Raw genomic sequence first — 17,587 nt, 5'->3', positions numbered from 1 at the left:
AATAGAATATAAACTTTGTGTTATGCTCTTTAGAGTGAAAAAACTTCATAAATAAATTGTATAATGTTTGTATAATGATTTCTAATGCTTAGTACTTTTTTAAACACGTTTTTTTAATTAACAATTAAAAATGTTATGTTGGGCACCACCACAAAACCATACAATATTTACTTTACAATACTTTTTTAATATGTTTTTTTAAAACAATTGAAGATACTATGTGGTGCACCACCACAAAATTGAAGATACTATGAGGTGCACTACCACAAAATTGAAGATACTATGTGGTGCACCACCACAAAATTGAAAATACTATGTGGTGCACCACCACAAAGTTAAAGATTATTAATCATTTAATCAGTTTTAAATTACATAATCATTAGTCTCTCCGTTGTAAATGACAAATTAGCAAAATTTTGCCTTTCTATATTGCATAAATATGTCATATAATAAATCTTAAATAAAAATTGTTATGAATAAGTAAATATAAAATATGATAAATAAAAATTGTTATGAATAAGTAAATATAAAATATGATAAATAAAAATTGTTATGAATAAGTAAATATAAAATATGATAAATAAAAAATGTAATGAATAAGTATAAAAGAACAAAATGGTCACATATAAAAAATGAAATCAATTTACCTGTTTTTGATAACCTGTTGATACTGCAGTAGTTGTTGCAGCAGTGGTTATTGGTGTTTTTAAATATGTTTAAGACATCACATTGTTTTTTGCAATGGTTTCAAAATATCTATTTAAAAGTTTAAAACAAAAATCAAAAGGCTATAAATGAAGAACATTAGAAAGCATCTGTAACATTTTCCACCTATCATACCTTAATTGGGATGTTTATCAATTTTTAAAACAAAAGGTATATTAGAATCTGGTGGAACCAACTGTATTCGAGGAACAAGTACACATTTACCACCAGAACCACCTGTCAATACTTCTGTGTTAATATATTTCTTTTAGAGAGTACAAACTTTCATTAAAGTGCCATCGCATAGCGCACCTTTATGATTTAAGTTCTTAAGTAATATAATTACTTAACCAATTTTCTATTTTGAACAGGAAGAGGCATACCTGAAGGAGTTAAGCTTCAAAGAATCAATAGGAAAGTTATTTTATTCAATAAGGTCATCAGTCTCAATTCGATCAGCACTTAAATAAGTTTTGAACTCTCCTGGTAGATGTTTTAGCACTTCTCTATTTAAAATTAATCCATTTTAGTTGGTGTCAAAATGTTTAGCATAATCAGTTTGTTCAGCATCTCCAAATATCTTTTAAACAGAGTCATTTTTTTTCTACAGAGTTATTTTCTTTCTTTTCTCTCTATAATTCAAACTATCCTATAAAAGGATATTCCTTTTTTGACATATTTTGTTTCACTACCAAGTTTTAATAGCCGTTGGGAAATTTCTGCTCCCCATTATGTACTTTCAGTTAATGCAAATTAACTGCACCCATTGCCATTTTAAAGTACACTCATTGTCATTTTAAAGTACATTTTATACATTCTTCAACTACTTCAGATGGTTACCTTCTTTTTGCAATTGACAATATTTGCTTGAAGTTGTCAAAGAGTAGCTTTTTTAGCTTTTGTAAGTGAGATTGAGTAGTAAAGTCCTCCATCATAAAAATCAGGTTTACAAAAGGTCGCAATAATTGAAAATATCTGTCTAATTTAATTTAGCGTACATATTAAAGCTGCCTCAGAAAAAGATTCTTAGGCGGTTCTGAATTTCCAAATTCTACCATTCAGTATCATATTGCAACAAACTATTTAAAACACATGCTTTACGAAATGTTTCAACAACAATACAGTTACCAGTGCATATATCCTTCCAAGACAAGGCTTTTTTTGCCTGCAAAAGCAACAATCTAAGAAAAGTAATTTAATACAATACTCTATATATTCTTACTATCAGCTTACTACCGCCCCAGCAATCCCCTTTGTTTACTCTTTATTTACAATGTTTACTACCGCCCCTTTGTTTACTCTTTATTTACAATGTTTATCATCAAATATAAGTTGAAAGGGAATTTCTACATATGAACAGCAATGCCCTCTTTCATTTAATTTAATTTAACTTAAACCATGCCGTAAGGTGTTTATCAAGATAAGCAGCAGGATCTAAAGCCACTTGTTCTGCTTCTTTTCTATGATACCTGTATAATTTTCAGGAAGATGAACTTTAATGCAGATAATATAGTGTAACATATGACTTCAAATATAAGATATTCAAATATTTGCCACAATGCTTCCGGCACACTAACATAATGACAATCTGACAAAGTATTTAGTTCATTCTTGTTAACTTGTTCATTTATCAAACATTGCATAATTGTGTCTCTTGTATATGTATTCATACAAATATTTAACTGCCTTTGCAAACATATAAGTTTCAACATTGATATGGGCTTGATATTTCTTTGATAACCAAAGATTGTTAGGTACCACCTAATGGTTATCAACATTATCTTATTATGAGGTCTATAGTGTGGATAACCATTATGAATGTGGCTAAAAATTGGTACCTGACCATTTTTGAGGGTGCTGAATTCAAAAATGTAGATGAAATAGTGAATTTTTGAATAATGAATATTTTAATTTTTTGATAGTTATTTTTTTATTTTAAAATGGCCAGTCAAATTTTTTCTTCTGTTACCATGGGTTGCGCTTTCATTGATTCCCGGAGTTACCCAAGTCTCATGGATTCGATTTTTTTTTCAAATGAAGTAGGTGATCCTAAGTTATTTTTATAAAAAAGATGGTTTTGGTTTCTTAAAGCATAATAAAGATATGTCATTTTGAAATTTAGACAAAAATTTCTTTATTTGGCTTCTATTCTCTATTATAGATTTTATAGCGATACTTTTTGTGTGAATAATTTAAGTTCTAGTAGAGAAATATGACTGAAAATTTGTACCTGACCATTTTTAAAAATGTTGAATACAAAGATGAAGAGAAATTAACGCAATTCCTAATATTTTTAGAATAATTTTTGAATATTTATAATGTCGACAGTCCTTTTTTTTTCTTGTAACCATAACTTGCATTTCACTTATTTTTGTAGTTGCCTACTCTCATTGTGAAATAAGATGTTTTGGAAAAGTTTTGGTCTCTGAAAGAAAATAAAAAATTATATTGCTTTGCATAACTTGCATATTTATGATCAATATTTTCAAAAGTATTCATGGAAATATAATTTACTATACAACACATTGAAAAAATAATTTCTTTTTTTGTTGTTCTAATAATTAGGTATTATTTTAAAATATTGGCTAAAATTTTAGGTTACATGCTCAAATGTTGTGTTAAAAATTAAAGAAACTAAAATGCAAACTTTTTTCTCAAAACTAAAAATGAAAAGGAATAACCAAATATTACTAAAATTGAAGTTTATATCATTTAAATAATGAAAGTAAAATATTAATCAACTTTCACTGAAAAGATAAAACTTGTTCAAATAGAGTTACATCTTCTTTTGAGATTTCGTACTGAAGCCCAGAAGATGTTGAAGGTGTTTTAACATGAGAAATTACATTCATTCTTGATATCCAGCAATTATCATCCCACTTTGGCCAGTAGTATGACTAACTTAGATAATGTGGATGCATAAACTTTAAAATAATATCATCATTCTTTTTATCAACTTCAGAAACCATACCAAGCCAGTAAAAATTGTTGTATTTGCAAAATAGGTATTGTGACATCATAAAATTGTCAATTTTAATAATTTCATATTTTTGTTTTTTGAAGAAATCAAATGTTAGAGCAAAATCATCATCATCGGATACCCTTTTCATTTTTATAATTGAATGAGAAGATGGTATAAATTGATGGAAACTTCTTGTCCCAGAAATAGTGGTTGCTATTAAAAGTCTATCAGTAAGTTTGTTTCTTACTAGCTCCATTTCTTCAGCAGTGGCGTACACAAACGTAATCATACTGATTAACTTTTGAAAGTATTCAAACATTACTTGAGAAGACCAAATATGACCAGTGGTTGGACTCTGCAAGATAGCTGTTGCAATAAGCCTTTTAACAGTGCCACCTATTCCATCGCATGGAGATTTGCCATGGCTTGTTGCAAAGAAATTCCAGATGCAACGAACAGAAAAATCTTGAGCGTGGTGACATTAATTGTAAAAATGTTTGCAGTTTTTATACTGCCCTGCACAGCCATCAGAAAAGTAATGAATTTTTGTAATTGTGTGACAAAGATGAGTTTTTATATGATTAATGATTTTATGCATAACTTTATTGATAAATCCAACATCATGATTCAAATCATCTGAAATTACACAAAAAGAAGATATTTCCAATTTCACTTTCTTGTAGTAGATGACAACTGGTTGAGAGAAAGATTAACTCTTGCTCCAATGTTAACTCTGTATCTCATCTTGTACTACAAAAGTGTAATTCTCTGCAAAATTTGCCAAGTCAATAGCCTCATCAGTACTAATTGTTTCTTTGAGATGCTTTAGATAGCTAGATTGTGATTTTGCTATAAATGAATGAGAAGTAATATTATCAAGTTTTTCACACAGGAGCTCTATGAATTCATTTAATTGAAGTTTTATTGTTAATAGTTCAGTTCTATCTGTTTTTGTCCACTGTTTGAAATCCACTGACTGTTTATTTTCATCACTGTCATATTGCTCTTTCGGATCATCATTTTGTGTGAAATACTGCTGGAAATAATTTTGGGCAGCTTGTATGCCAGGACAACTATTGCATCGGTGAATCATGCAAACTTTAGATTTTCTGATTTTTTTCTAGATTTTTTTTTCCCAACACTTACACAGTTTTTTTTACCTGGCATTTGCCTTGAATACTCATTGTCACAGTAAAAAAGCTTTACAAGTTCTATAACATCTTTGCTGATTCGATGCTGTTTAACCACATCAGGGTATGCTATGATGCCTTTTTGTTCGCGCAAAAACTTTGCATTTTGAATTTTGGGTTTTGAAACTGAAAACTCTTTTGCTGCTTTTCTGATATACCAAGATTTTGGGGTCAATGTCAAAATTTGAAGTTGCTGCCTTCTTTTAGAAACCTTAAATTTTTCTTTCATGCATTCAACTAGGAAGTCTAGATCCCCAGCTTTGGTTTGAATTTCCTTAAGAACTTCATTTTTTGGTGCAACGAGATCAGATGCAGTTTCATCCAGAGCAGTTGCAAGCTTCTTAATAACTGCTTCTTCAACTTGCTTTATCTTTCTCTTTCCAAGTGAAGGCTTGCTAGAGGTTTTGGGTAAATGAACTTTTAGTGGAGACACTTTAAGTTCGCATAAAGTACAGTTGAGCAATGATCTTGTTGATTCAAGTATAATTTCTTTTTCCATATTATCTTCAGTTAATTTTATCCCCAGCTCATTCTCTTCTGATTCTTCACATGATGCTAATTTATGTCTGCATTGTAGAAAAAAGTTTTTCACCTGGAACACCTTTACCGCATAGGTACTTTGCTGTATCCAAGTTGATTTCATGAAGACTACCTAAAAAAGGAAAGAACTCTTTTGTATAAAAATTTTAATTAAATCTTAAAAAGTTTAAAGTTGTATGGCATTTAATAGTGCGCTTTCAGAAGTTAGCTAAAAGGTTAAATATAGCTAAAATAGAATTTGGCTGCCAATAATTTCATTATTGTAACTCACAACATTTTCACAAAGCTAAAAGTTATGATTACTAAAAGTTATGATTACTAAAAGTTATGATTACTAAAAGTTATGATTACTAAAAGTTATGATTACTAAAAGTTATGATTACTAAAAGTTATGATTAAGTATTAAAGTTATGATTACTATAAATTTTCTGATATACCAAGATTTTGGGGTCAATGTCAAAATTTGAAGTTGCTGCCTTCTTTTAGAAACCTTAAATTTTTCTTTCATGCATTCAACTAGGAAGTCTAGATCCCCAGCTTTGGTTTGAATTTCCTTAAGAACTTCATTTTTTGGTGCAACGAGATCAGATGCAGTTTCATCCAGAGCAGTTGCAAGCTTCTTAATAACTGCTTCTTCAACTTGCTTTATCTTTCTCTTTCCAAGTGAAGGCTTGCTAGAGGTTTTGGGTAAATGAACTTTTAGTGGAGACACTTTAAGTTCGCATAAAGTACAGTTGAGCAATGATCTTGTTGATTCAAGTATAATTTCTTTTTCCATATTATCTTCAGTTAATTTTATCCCCAGCTCATTCTCTTCTGATTCTTCACATGATGCTAATTTATGTCTGCATTGTAGAAAAAAGTTTTTCACCTGGAACACCTTTACCGCATAGGTACTTTGCTGTATCCAAGTTGATTTCATGAAGACTACCTAAAAAAGGAAAGAACTCTTTTGTATAAAAATTTTAATTAAATCTTAAAAAGTTTAAAGTTGTATGGCATTTAATAGTGCGCTTTCAGAAGTTAGCTAAAAGGTTAAATATAGCTAAAATAGAATTTGGCTGCCAATAATTTCATTATTGTAACTCACAACATTTTCACAAAGCTAAAAGTTATGATTACTAAAAGTTATGATTACTAAAAGTTATGATTACTAAAAGTTATGATTACTAAAAGTTATGATTACTAAAAGTTATGATTACTAAAAGTTATGATTAAGTATTAAAGTTATGATTACTATAAATTTTCTGATATACCAAGATTTTGGGGTCAATGTCAAAATTTGAAGTTGCTGCCTTCTTTTAGAAACCTTAAATTTTTCTTTCATGCATTCAACTAGGAAGTCTAGATCCCCAGCTTTGGTTTGAATTTCCTTAAGAACTTCATTTTTTGGTGCAACGAGATCAGATGCAGTTTCATCCAGAGCAGTTGCAAGCTTCTTAATAACTGCTTCTTCAACTTGCTTTATCTTTCTCTTTCCAAGTGAAGGCTTGCTAGAGGTTTTGGGTAAATGAACTTTTAGTGGAGACACTTTAAGTTCGCATAAAGTACAGTTGAGCAATGATCTTGTTGATTCAAGTATAATTTCTTTTTCCATATTATCTTCAGTTAATTTTATCCCCAGCTCATTCTCTTCTGATTCTTCACATGATGCTAATTTATGTCTGCATTGTAGAAAAAAGTTTTTCACCTGGAACACCTTTACCGCATAGGTACTTTGCTGTATCCAAGTTGATTTCATGAAGACTACCTAAAAAAGGAAAGAACTCTTTTGTATAAAAATTTTAATTAAATCTTAAAAAGTTTAAAGTTGTATGGCATTTAATAGTGCGCTTTCAGAAGTTAGCTAAAAGGTTAAATATAGCTAAAATAGAATTTGGCTGCCAATAATTTCATTATTGTAACTCACAACATTTTCACAAAGCTAAAAGTTATGATTACTAAAAGTTATGATTACTAAAAGTTATGATTACTAAAAGTTATGATTACTAAAAGTTATGATTACTAAAAGTTATGATTACTAAAAGTTATGATTAAGTATTAAAGTTATGATTACTATAAATTTTCTGATATACCAAGATTTTGGGGTCAATGTCAAAATTTGAAGTTGCTGCCTTCTTTTAGAAACCTTAAATTTTTCTTTCATGCATTCAACTAGGAAGTCTAGATCCCCAGCTTTGGTTTGAATTTCCTTAAGAACTTCATTTTTTGGTGCAACGAGATCAGATGCAGTTTCATCCAGAGCAGTTGCAAGCTTCTTAATAACTGCTTCTTCAACTTGCTTTATCTTTCTCTTTCCAAGTGAAGGCTTGCTAGAGGTTTTGGGTAAATGAACTTTTAGTGGAGACACTTTAAGTTCGCATAAAGTACAGTTGAGCAATGATCTTGTTGATTCAAGTATAATTTCTTTTTCCATATTATCTTCAGTTAATTTTATCCCCAGCTCATTCTCTTCTGATTCTTCACATGATGCTAATTTATGTCTGCATTGTAGAAAAAAGTTTTTCACCTGGAACACCTTTACCGCATAGGTACTTTGCTGTATCCAAGTTGATTTCATGAAGACTACCTAAAAAAGGAAAGAACTCTTTTGTATAAAAATTTTAATTAAATCTTAAAAAGTTTAAAGTTGTATGGCATTTAATAGTGCGCTTTCAGAAGTTAGCTAAAAGGTTAAATATAGCTAAAATAGAATTTGGCTGCCAATAATTTCATTATTGTAACTCACAACATTTTCACAAAGCTAAAAGTTATGATTACTAAAAGTTATGATTACTAAAAGTTATGATTACTAAAAGTTATGATTACTAAAAGTTATGATTACTAAAAGTTATGATTACTAAAAGTTATGATTAAGTATTAAAGTTATGATTACTATAAATACCTTTTATAACTTTGTTATGAGTATTAAATGGACAGGATTTAGTAATTATTTAATCTAAAATTAAAATAATTTTTTTACTGAAATTTGTTATTGTTAGCTGTTGTTTCAAAATTATATTTAGGCGACATAACTGACGTCCCAAAGCTATATTTATACATTACAGCAGGCGTTGCAAAACTATATTTTTCATGATAATTCACTTCACAAAACTTTATTTATATATCAAAACCAACCTTAATAAACTGTTTTTACACACCACAATTAAACCCATGAGAGTCAGGCTATTTGTTAAAGTGTTACCCCGTTTTATGATTAAGTAATATTATACCATTTTAAAGTTCAAAAATTATTCTAAAACATTAGGAGTTGTGTTAATTTCTCTTCATCTTTGTATTCAACACCTTTAAAAATGGTCAGGTACAAATTTTCAGTCATATTTCTCTACTAGAACTTAAATTATTCACACAAAAAGTATCGCTATAAAATCTATAATAGAGAATCGAAGCCAAATAAAGAAATTTTTTGTCTAAATTTCAAAATGACATATCTTTATTATGCTTTAAGAAACCAAAGCCATCTTTTTTTATAAAGATAGCTTAGGATTACCTACTTCATTTGAAAAAAAAATCGAATCCATGAGACTTGGGTAACTCAGGGAATTAATGAAAGCGCAACCCATGGTAACAGAAGAAAAAATTTGACTGGCCATTTTAAAATAAAAAAATAACTATCAAAAAATTAAAATATTCATTATTCAAAAATTCACTATTTTATCTACATTTTTGAATTCAGCACCCTCAATAATGGTCAGGTAATAATTTTTAGCCATATTCTTCCACTAGATTTTAAATTATTCAATTAAAAGTACTACTACAAAGTTCATAATGGCGGAAGTGGAAAAAAATAGGGCGTTTTAGGCTGAATTTCAAAACATCATAACTTTTGAACCTATTGGATTTGGGAGCTCAAATTTTGCATTTTTTCATGTTTCATTAATAGGTACCACTGGTTTTTACTGGTCATTTTACTTCTCTTTTTTGTTATATTGATAGGTACCACTGGTTGAAATTTGAAAGAAATCTGAGAGGGTAACTAAAAAAATTTCAGTATTTTGTCCCACTTTTACATGGAATTACCCTATAATCTTTTCATAAATGATTAAGCTTAAAATGAACTGAAATATCTTAGTAATTGTAAAATAATATTATGAAAGTAAAGGCGATTGAAATCTTAATTTGTTCTTTGAATTCAAAAATTGAATAATTGATTATATCTATAGAATTAGTACTGTGAAGGAAATTAATTAATAATTGTTATCAAAAAATGAAAACCATTTACCTTTAGTATAATGGGCTTATAAAATAATAATTAGCAAGCTATAAGGCTGAATAATTAATAAAGTTAATTATTCCTGAAACTTATCGATCTAATTGTGAATACTTTATAGAATGAACCAATAAATGATTAAACTTTTTGGATAATTTACAATTAAAAAAATTAGCATTGCAAAACTAATCGAGTTAAGAAATTAAGGTTTTTCATGAAATTTATATAAGTAATTTTTTTTTTTAAAAAAAAGCAGTTATTTAATGCAAAGATTATTTAACTAGTAAAAAACAATTTATATCCAACATCAATGAACCCTATAAACATTAAGGAATAAGTTTATGATTTAGACAAAAAGTAAATAAGTTTAGAATCAGCTATATTTTAAAAATTATGTAAAACTTTATTTTAGAAAAATTATAACTTTACGATATAGTCAATTAGTATCACTTTTGTGGAAAATAGTAATGAAATTCTTTTAACATGTTATGAAAATTTTAAGAGTAATAATATTAGCATTAGTAAAATGAAATTTTTCCCATTTTTTTCTTTATTTAATAAATTGATAAAGGTAATGCAATTTCTCAATTTATAAGGAATATATTAAAATTTTTTTCAAGAAAAATTTTAATTTATATTTTGTAAAAATCTAAATCAACTTAAGATAAATAATAAAATAATTTTTTCTTAAGGAACTTGGCAAAATAAAATATTGAATGTTTACCAAAAACATAGCCCTCTAAAATATTGAAGGTAAAATGATAAAAAAATGCCCAATGATAAAAAAATAATTATAACCTAATTTTAATAAAATTAAATGGATGCATTAACTCTGTAATAAAATAGCATAATTAGTTGTCATTTAATTGATGGAGAGAATGAATGAATGGAGAGAATGAATGGTTACACAAATTTTTTTTTGTCTTAAGAAAAAAAATTTTAAATTGAAATAATAGTTAAGACACTATTTAAAATTGTAAGACGAAGAGACCCTATAGAGCTTTACAATAAAAAAAATTTTTAAAAAATAATAAAAAATTATTAAAATTCAAAAGTTTATTAGTTTAGTTAGGACTTTTTAAAAATAACAGAAATAAGCAAAATAATAAATTTATTTATTGTATAATTAAACAATTTAATAATTACTATAGTAGGCTATAATGACCTGTTATCATAATAGATAATAGATAACGATTAGTAAATAAAAGCTACCTTAGGGATAACAGGATAATTTTGTTTTAGAGTCCTTATCAAAAACAAAGTTTGTCACCTCTATGTTGAATTAAGATATCCTAATAATGCAGTAGGTCTGTTCGACCTTTAAAATCTTACATGATTTGAGTTCATTTCATTGCAAGACAGGAAGGTTTCTATCTACAATTATAAAATTACTTTAGACTTTTAGTACAAAAGGAATAAAGTTAATTAAAAAAACTAATAAAAAACTTTTAAAAGAATCTAAAAATTTAAAGTAATTATTTAATAAAGAGTGTTGATTAAGTAGATCAAATAGTCTTCAAAATTATTAGTATTGGTATGAATCCAATACAGAGGGTTTTGGATTCAAATGAAAAATTTAATATTTTTAATAAGTTTTTTCACTTGTTTATTATTTAATAATTTTGTTTATAAAGATATTCCTGAAATAAATCAACTTTCTTTTCAGGAAAGTGCTTCATCTTGTAGTAATAATTTAATATTTTTTCATGATGATACAATGTTTTATATGATTATTCTTGTATTGGTTGTTTTTTCATGATCATACAATGTTTTATATGGTTATTCTTGTATTGGTAGGGTGATTTATTATTTTCTGTGATTATTAATAAAAATTATAGCAAATTTTTATTAGAAAACAATTTTATTGAAATTGTATGAATACCTGCTATTATATTAATTATTATAACTATTCCTTCCTTATTTTTTTATTTTTTCATAGTTTTAAATATAAGAAATAATTTTATTTCAAATAATTTAGAATTAGCTAAAAATAATTTTAAACAATTTTCACAAAGTTACACAATATATTAAAAGTATAATATCTTCTTATTTTGATCATTTTTTAATTACTAAAATTTTGGGATTTTGATTTTGATTTAATATTAATATTATTTGTATTCATAATTTTTGTAGCTCTAAACTTTAGTTTCATAACTCCTTCAAGTATTCAATTGTTTTTTGAAGTGATTATTAATCACTTTTTCCAAATTGTAAAAAAAAATTTGGGAAATAATTATCAAATATACGTATTATTTTTATCAACCTTATTTTTTTATCTTTTTCAATAAATTTATTAGGATTTTTTATTTTTACTTTACCATCTTCTACTCATATTTCATTAACTTTTGGGTTATCATTTTTTATATGATTATCAATAATAATATTTGGGTTTTTTAATTTCAAAAGTTCTTATTTAAGTATGTTTATGCCAACAGGAGCTCCTTTAGGTCTCTCCCCCTTACTAGTATCAATAGAATTAGCCAGTCATATTTCTAGACCTATAGCCTTAGGAATGCATTTAGCAGCTAATTTAACAGCTGGTCATATTTTATTAGCTATTCTTTGTGATTTTATATTTAAAATGATGTTTTTCTTCTTCTTTTTTTAACTTATTTCCATTAATGATTATTATATTTATAATTATATTAGAAACAGGTGTTTTAGTCATTCAAGCTTATGTTTTTACTCGTTTATGTTTCATTTATTTAAAAGTTTAATCTTACATTAATGGAAAAATATTATCATCCTTTTCATTTAGTAAATCCTAATCCTTGACCATTTTATATATCAATGGGTGTCTTGTATTTAACTTTAAATACTGTTGCTTATTTTCATAAGGGATTTTATTATCCTTTATTATTAAGCTTTATTTTAATAATTTTATTTATGGTCTTGTGATTTACAGATATACTTATAGAATCTAGTCTAGAAAGAGCCCATACTAAATTAGTTTAAAATTAAAGTTAAAAACAGGTTTAAAATTAGGTTTTATGTTATTTATAATTTTTAGAAATATTATTTTTCTTTTCCTTTTTCTGAGCATTTTTTCATTCCAGTCTTTCTCCTTCTGTAGAAATAGGAATAAATTCCCTTTAGGAATAGTAACTTTAAATCTATTTTTCTGTTATTAAATTCTTTTATCATCAGGAATAAGTGTTACTTGACACACATGACAAAAATAGGTTTTAAGTTTTAGTTCAGAGTTCCCCAAATATTTTTATGGAACTTTTATCAGTGACTCTTCAGGATACTGAATCTAGAAGCTTAAAAATCAAAAGGTAGCCGTTATTGAAAAAAACGATTTCAAACTTTTGTTCATTATTTTATAAAAGGGGAGGGGGTGAGAGTTGTAAAGTTAAGGTTTTCTTTATAAAAAGTCAATATTACCACTTTCTAATGATGTTAAAGTTAATCCAGTATTGCAGGCAATTAAATTTTGATCATCTTAAGATGTTAATTTTTAGTTATCTAAAATTTATCTCGAAGTTAGTTATCTCAAACATTAAAAAAGTTGTATTGGCCTTGAAATGGAGTGGAATTTTTTTTGAAGAGAAAAAATGTCAAATTCTTTTAAAAAGACAATTCTTATTATCCATATTAACTCATATACCTGATTAACTATTCATGTTACAAAATGCAAATGTTAGAAAAAACTAAGATTATACTGTTAGCTAACAATTAAAAAAAATATTTGTATCCAATGTTTTAAATTTATAAACATATATCTAAATATCTGAATTTTTTAATCTATAAATTAGTACTGCTGAACGATTCAGCAATTCTTCTGCTTCTAAGAGAGTGCTTTGAGCTTGTTTGTGAAACATTGAATCATTCGATTATTGGCTTCATTTTTGAATGAGCGGATTCAAATGTCTGTTCATTGTATCGTCCAAGAGAATGACCAGTAAGTTCAATAAATTGTTGCAAGTGAGCTGAGATTATATGTATTTTCCAGATCACAGTAAGTTTCTTTCCTAAAAACTAATAAGATATTCTATAAGATAGATAATAATAATAGTATATTAATACAAAGCCAATTTAAAGCAAGTTCATTATATTTAACTGTACCTCTGAACAGTACTCTTGTGTGGCTTTGTAGGAACAAACAAAGTTAGTTATTAGTTGAAGATAACAAGGGTTAAGATAACTTCCGAAGGTTCCTTGAACTAGTTTCTCAAATTTTCTTATTGGACATAGAAGTGGTAAGAGTTCAATTGTCACAGTTTTTAAGAATAATCCTACATGTATTGCCTTCATATGTTCCCCCATGGTATCCTCTTCTAATACATCCAAGTGAGTTGACCCAGTCTTTGTATTTAGGCCAATAAAAAATTATATAAGTTGATATATGATTTACAAATCCCATTAACATATGAAGCTCCGGCAAAGGAATTACTTCAAGAACTAGTTTTGACTTGTTTCTCTCCTTTATTAGGCATACATTCACCACATTCTATCAAAGTTTATTAATTTGATTACCAGTTTTGAAAAAAAAAAAATTTTATTTAATAAAAAGATTTTTAAATTTTTAAATTAAATAATAATTAACATTTACACCTTATAATCTTTCATTTCAGAACTTCGATAACCAGCTTCCATGTACCTCTGATGCCATAGATCCAATGACAAAAATGTTCTTGTCAACCCATCAAAAAGTTCACATTCTCTTTCACACCAAGCACAAGCATACATACCGCCATGAGACTAAATTTTCTTATGTTTTTTGAAAAATCCTAATTAGCTAATTAAAAGTTACATAATAAATAAATTTTAAATCATAACTTACTGAAATTCCAAGAAGAATATTAATTATTTTCAAATCAGCTGCAAGAACATATTTACAATCTTCTAGCTTTAGAAGATCTAATAAAATGGCTAAATTTTTGTGTGTCTCCTGCAAGTTTTCACAATATGCAAGAACTATGGAATGGTTAATTCCAGAGTATGTTCCATGAGAACTTTGATCGTTCTTTTTCTGGATCAAAGAGGTTACAAATTACCTTAAGTGATCCACCTCCTACAAAATATTAATTTTAATTTAAAAAATATATATTATTAAGTTCTATATTATATATAAGTTGTATAATATTTCTTCATCTAATAATGTTTTTACCTGAATCAATTCCAATTCGTATTAATGTTTGGAAAGGGTTTTGCTTTCTGGAAGTCATTACAAAGTTAAGCAGCTCGGTTAATTGACAAACATAAACAAGGTCTCTTGACACATCGGTTGACAATTTTTTTTTTTCTTCTGCAAAAATTGTCTTCACATCATAAAATTTAGATAGGAGTTTACTTTTTTTGCAAAGTTTTTTTTCAAGATTCGCCACAAATTGAATTTCACTTTTCCTTAAGGATTTCAGAAGGATGCGTGATTTGAATTGACTAAGTCCAAGTCGAATAATCATTTTTTCAGTTTCTTCAAATTTGACTTTCCTAATAACTAATTGAGGAACACCAATAGTTATAGGTAATGGCAACCCACCTGAATAATAAAATACTTTAGATGATTTAATCAATTCGAAAACACTAATAAATCTAATAAACAAATTACCAGTATTTAGATGTGTCTGGATTCCATGCTTAAGTTTCTTTTTTTTAATAATCGATCTTAAAACATTTGAAGTGACTTTTTTCTGAACTTTTTTTGAAGCATTAAATAACTTAGCAGAAAGATTTGTATACACGTTCATTTCATTACATTGATGTCGAATTCCTCTCTTAATCGCACATAAGTAAACGTTACACATCCTATTCGAACTTACTAATTTCTTTGTTTTTTTCATATGTGGAAATCTAGATCTAGCTATTGAACAAACTGTGCATGTTTCACAATTTCTAGTGCTTACACATCTAGATAATTGGGAAGATTGCCATCGAGTTTTAACTGCATTTGGTACGTCTTTACTTTCTTTCAGTAAGTTTACATACTTTTTGCATGTTGGACAAATGCCTACATAAAGTAAATTAATTTTTAAATAATGATTATTTTCAGAAAGTATTTTTTAATAAAATAATTGCATTAGTTAATCATAATATGGAATATACTTGTTGGATAACTGTACACAGATATTAAATATTCAGGTTTTACATACATTCTTATGTAAGCCTCTAATAACTTCGTGACTGGAATACATTTTAAGCATTTCTTCAAACAACAGCAACAAATAATTTTCTGATTCAATAAATGGTCTTGTTTTTCTTTGCTGTTTACTGTTTTGTTAGATAATATATTAGACATTTTTCTAGTAAAGTAATTTATGTTTAATATTAACAATAACGAAACAATAACTAGGGTTTGAAACATTCTATTATTATATTAAACAAATAAATTACTATATAAAGTAAAGAATGCTTCCATCAACAATTCTATAGGAAAATTAACATCTTAAGATGATCAAAATTTAATTTCCTGCAATACTGGATTAACTTTAACATCATTAGAAAGTGGTAATATTGACTTTTTATAAGGAAAACCTTAACTTTACAACTCTCACCCCCTCCCCTTTTATAAAATAATACACAAAAGTTTGAAATCGTTTTTTTCAAAAACGGCTACCTTTTGATTTTTAAGCTTCTAGATTCAGTATCCTGAAGAGTCACTGATAAAAGTTCCATAAAAATATTTGGGGAACTCTGACCTAAAACTTAAAACCTATTTTTGTCATGTGTGTTGATGTCATAATAGTTAATTCAAAAAAACAGAAATCAAATTCAAAGTTTAATTAGCCTTATAATTACTATTACTTTAGGTTTACTATCTACATTTTTACAAGCTTTAGAATATTTAGAATCTAATTTTTGTATATCTGACTCAGTTTACGGTTCTATTTTTTTTGTAGCTACAGGATTTCATGGAATTCATGTTATCATTGGTACAATGTTTTTATCAGTCTGTTTACTTAAAATTTATTATTTTCATTTTACTAATTCTCGCCATTTTACTTTTGAAGCTGCATCATGGCATTTTGTTGATGTTCTTTGATTATTTTTATATATATGTATATATTGATGAGGTTCTTAACTTCTTCAGATTGGTATAATTAAAGTTCAATTCTCTAACTGTAATAATTTTCATGATTCTTGATTATATTAATATTTAACTGTAATTCTTGATTATAATAATTTATTAATATTTGCACTTATAGTTTTTATTAAATTAAACTTATATTTAAATAAATATAGTTTTTTTTATTTAATTCCATCAATAATTTTATTTATTGTAATCACACAATTTGTTAAAGCAAATTCTTTTTTTTATGAATTATTATAATAATATTTATTATTATATTAAATAATTTACACTTAAAATTAGAAAATTTAATTTTATATAGTTTTATTTTATTATCAGTAATAACAATAATATTATCTAATAATTTAATAATATTATATTTATCTGTAAAAATTCAAACTTTTTCATTATTAATTCTTATTGGTTCTAATAGAAATAACATAAAAATTTTGAAGCAAGTTAAAAAAATCTTAAGCAGTATTTCATCTGGATTTTTTCTTATGGGTCTTGCTAATTCATTCAAAACTTTAATTTAATTAGATTTAAATTTGTTCAATTTTATATTTAATAATTCATCTTCTTTTCATTCTTTTAGTAATTCTATATTAATTTTATCTCTTTTATTTAAATTAGGTTTAGCTCCATTATTGAATTGCTGATATTTATGAAGGATCAGATCTTGTGTTAATATTATTGTTATCTTCTTTTTTGTAAATTATCTATATTCATTATTTTATTGAAATTCAATAACAATTTTAAAATGCTTATGCTTTTAGGAGCATTATCAATAATTATAGGAACTATTGCTGGATTTAATCAAACTAAAATAAAAAGGCTAATAGCTTATAGTGGTGTTTCTAATTTTGGAATTATTATTATATCTTTAAGCTTAAACAGGTTCTAGAGACATTTGGAAATTCTTCAACATTGTCATTAACTAAAGTAAGTCTAACATTTAATTTCTAATT

General features: G+C 26.7%; 2 protein-coding genes across 2 annotated transcripts in view; one reads left to right on the top strand and one right to left on the bottom strand.

The window, feature by feature from the left end:
• Window positions 1-17,587, top strand: part of LOC100204413 (spermatogenesis-defective protein 39 homolog) — an 80,226-nt gene that overhangs the window by 16,121 nt on the left and 46,518 nt on the right. The gene's annotated exons all lie outside the window — the stretch shown is intronic.
• On the bottom strand, window positions 13,177-15,854 carry LOC136084686 (uncharacterized). The gene is made up of 6 exons (XM_065805226.1): window positions 15,703-15,854; window positions 15,162-15,560; window positions 14,721-15,092; window positions 14,394-14,624; window positions 13,676-14,311; window positions 13,177-13,588 (listed from the first exon to the last, which is right to left on the bottom strand). Exons 2-4 carry the CDS (start codon window positions 15,391-15,393, stop codon window positions 14,539-14,541), a joined length of 690 nt encoding a protein of 229 aa, XP_065661298.1. The 5' UTR covers window positions 15,394-15,560; window positions 15,703-15,854; the 3' UTR covers window positions 13,177-13,588; window positions 13,676-14,311; window positions 14,394-14,538.

This window comes from Hydra vulgaris, chromosome 09 (genome assembly GCF_038396675.1).
Source record: "Hydra vulgaris chromosome 09, alternate assembly HydraT2T_AEP".
Lineage (NCBI taxonomy): Eukaryota > Metazoa > Cnidaria > Hydrozoa > Anthoathecata > Hydridae > Hydra > Hydra vulgaris.
The sequence above is the reverse complement of the archived record's forward strand: the minus strand, read 5'-3'. Positions and strand labels throughout refer to the sequence as shown.

What these genes read in the sequence shown, in the direction of transcription:
- LOC136084686 (XM_065805226.1), bottom strand. Translation starts at nt 15,393, where the DNA reads ATGAAAAAAACAAAGAAATTAGTAAGTTCGAATAGGATGTGTAACGTT. An exon ending in CCAGACACATCTAAATACTG is followed by an intron (nt 15,093 to 15,161) that starts GTAATTTGTTTA and finishes TTTATTATTCAG; the next exon opens with GTGGGTTGCCATTACCTATA. An exon ending in ACGAATTGGAATTGATTCAG is followed by an intron (nt 14,625 to 14,720) that starts GTAAAAACATTA and finishes AATATTTTGTAG; the next exon opens with GAGGTGGATCACTTAAGGTA.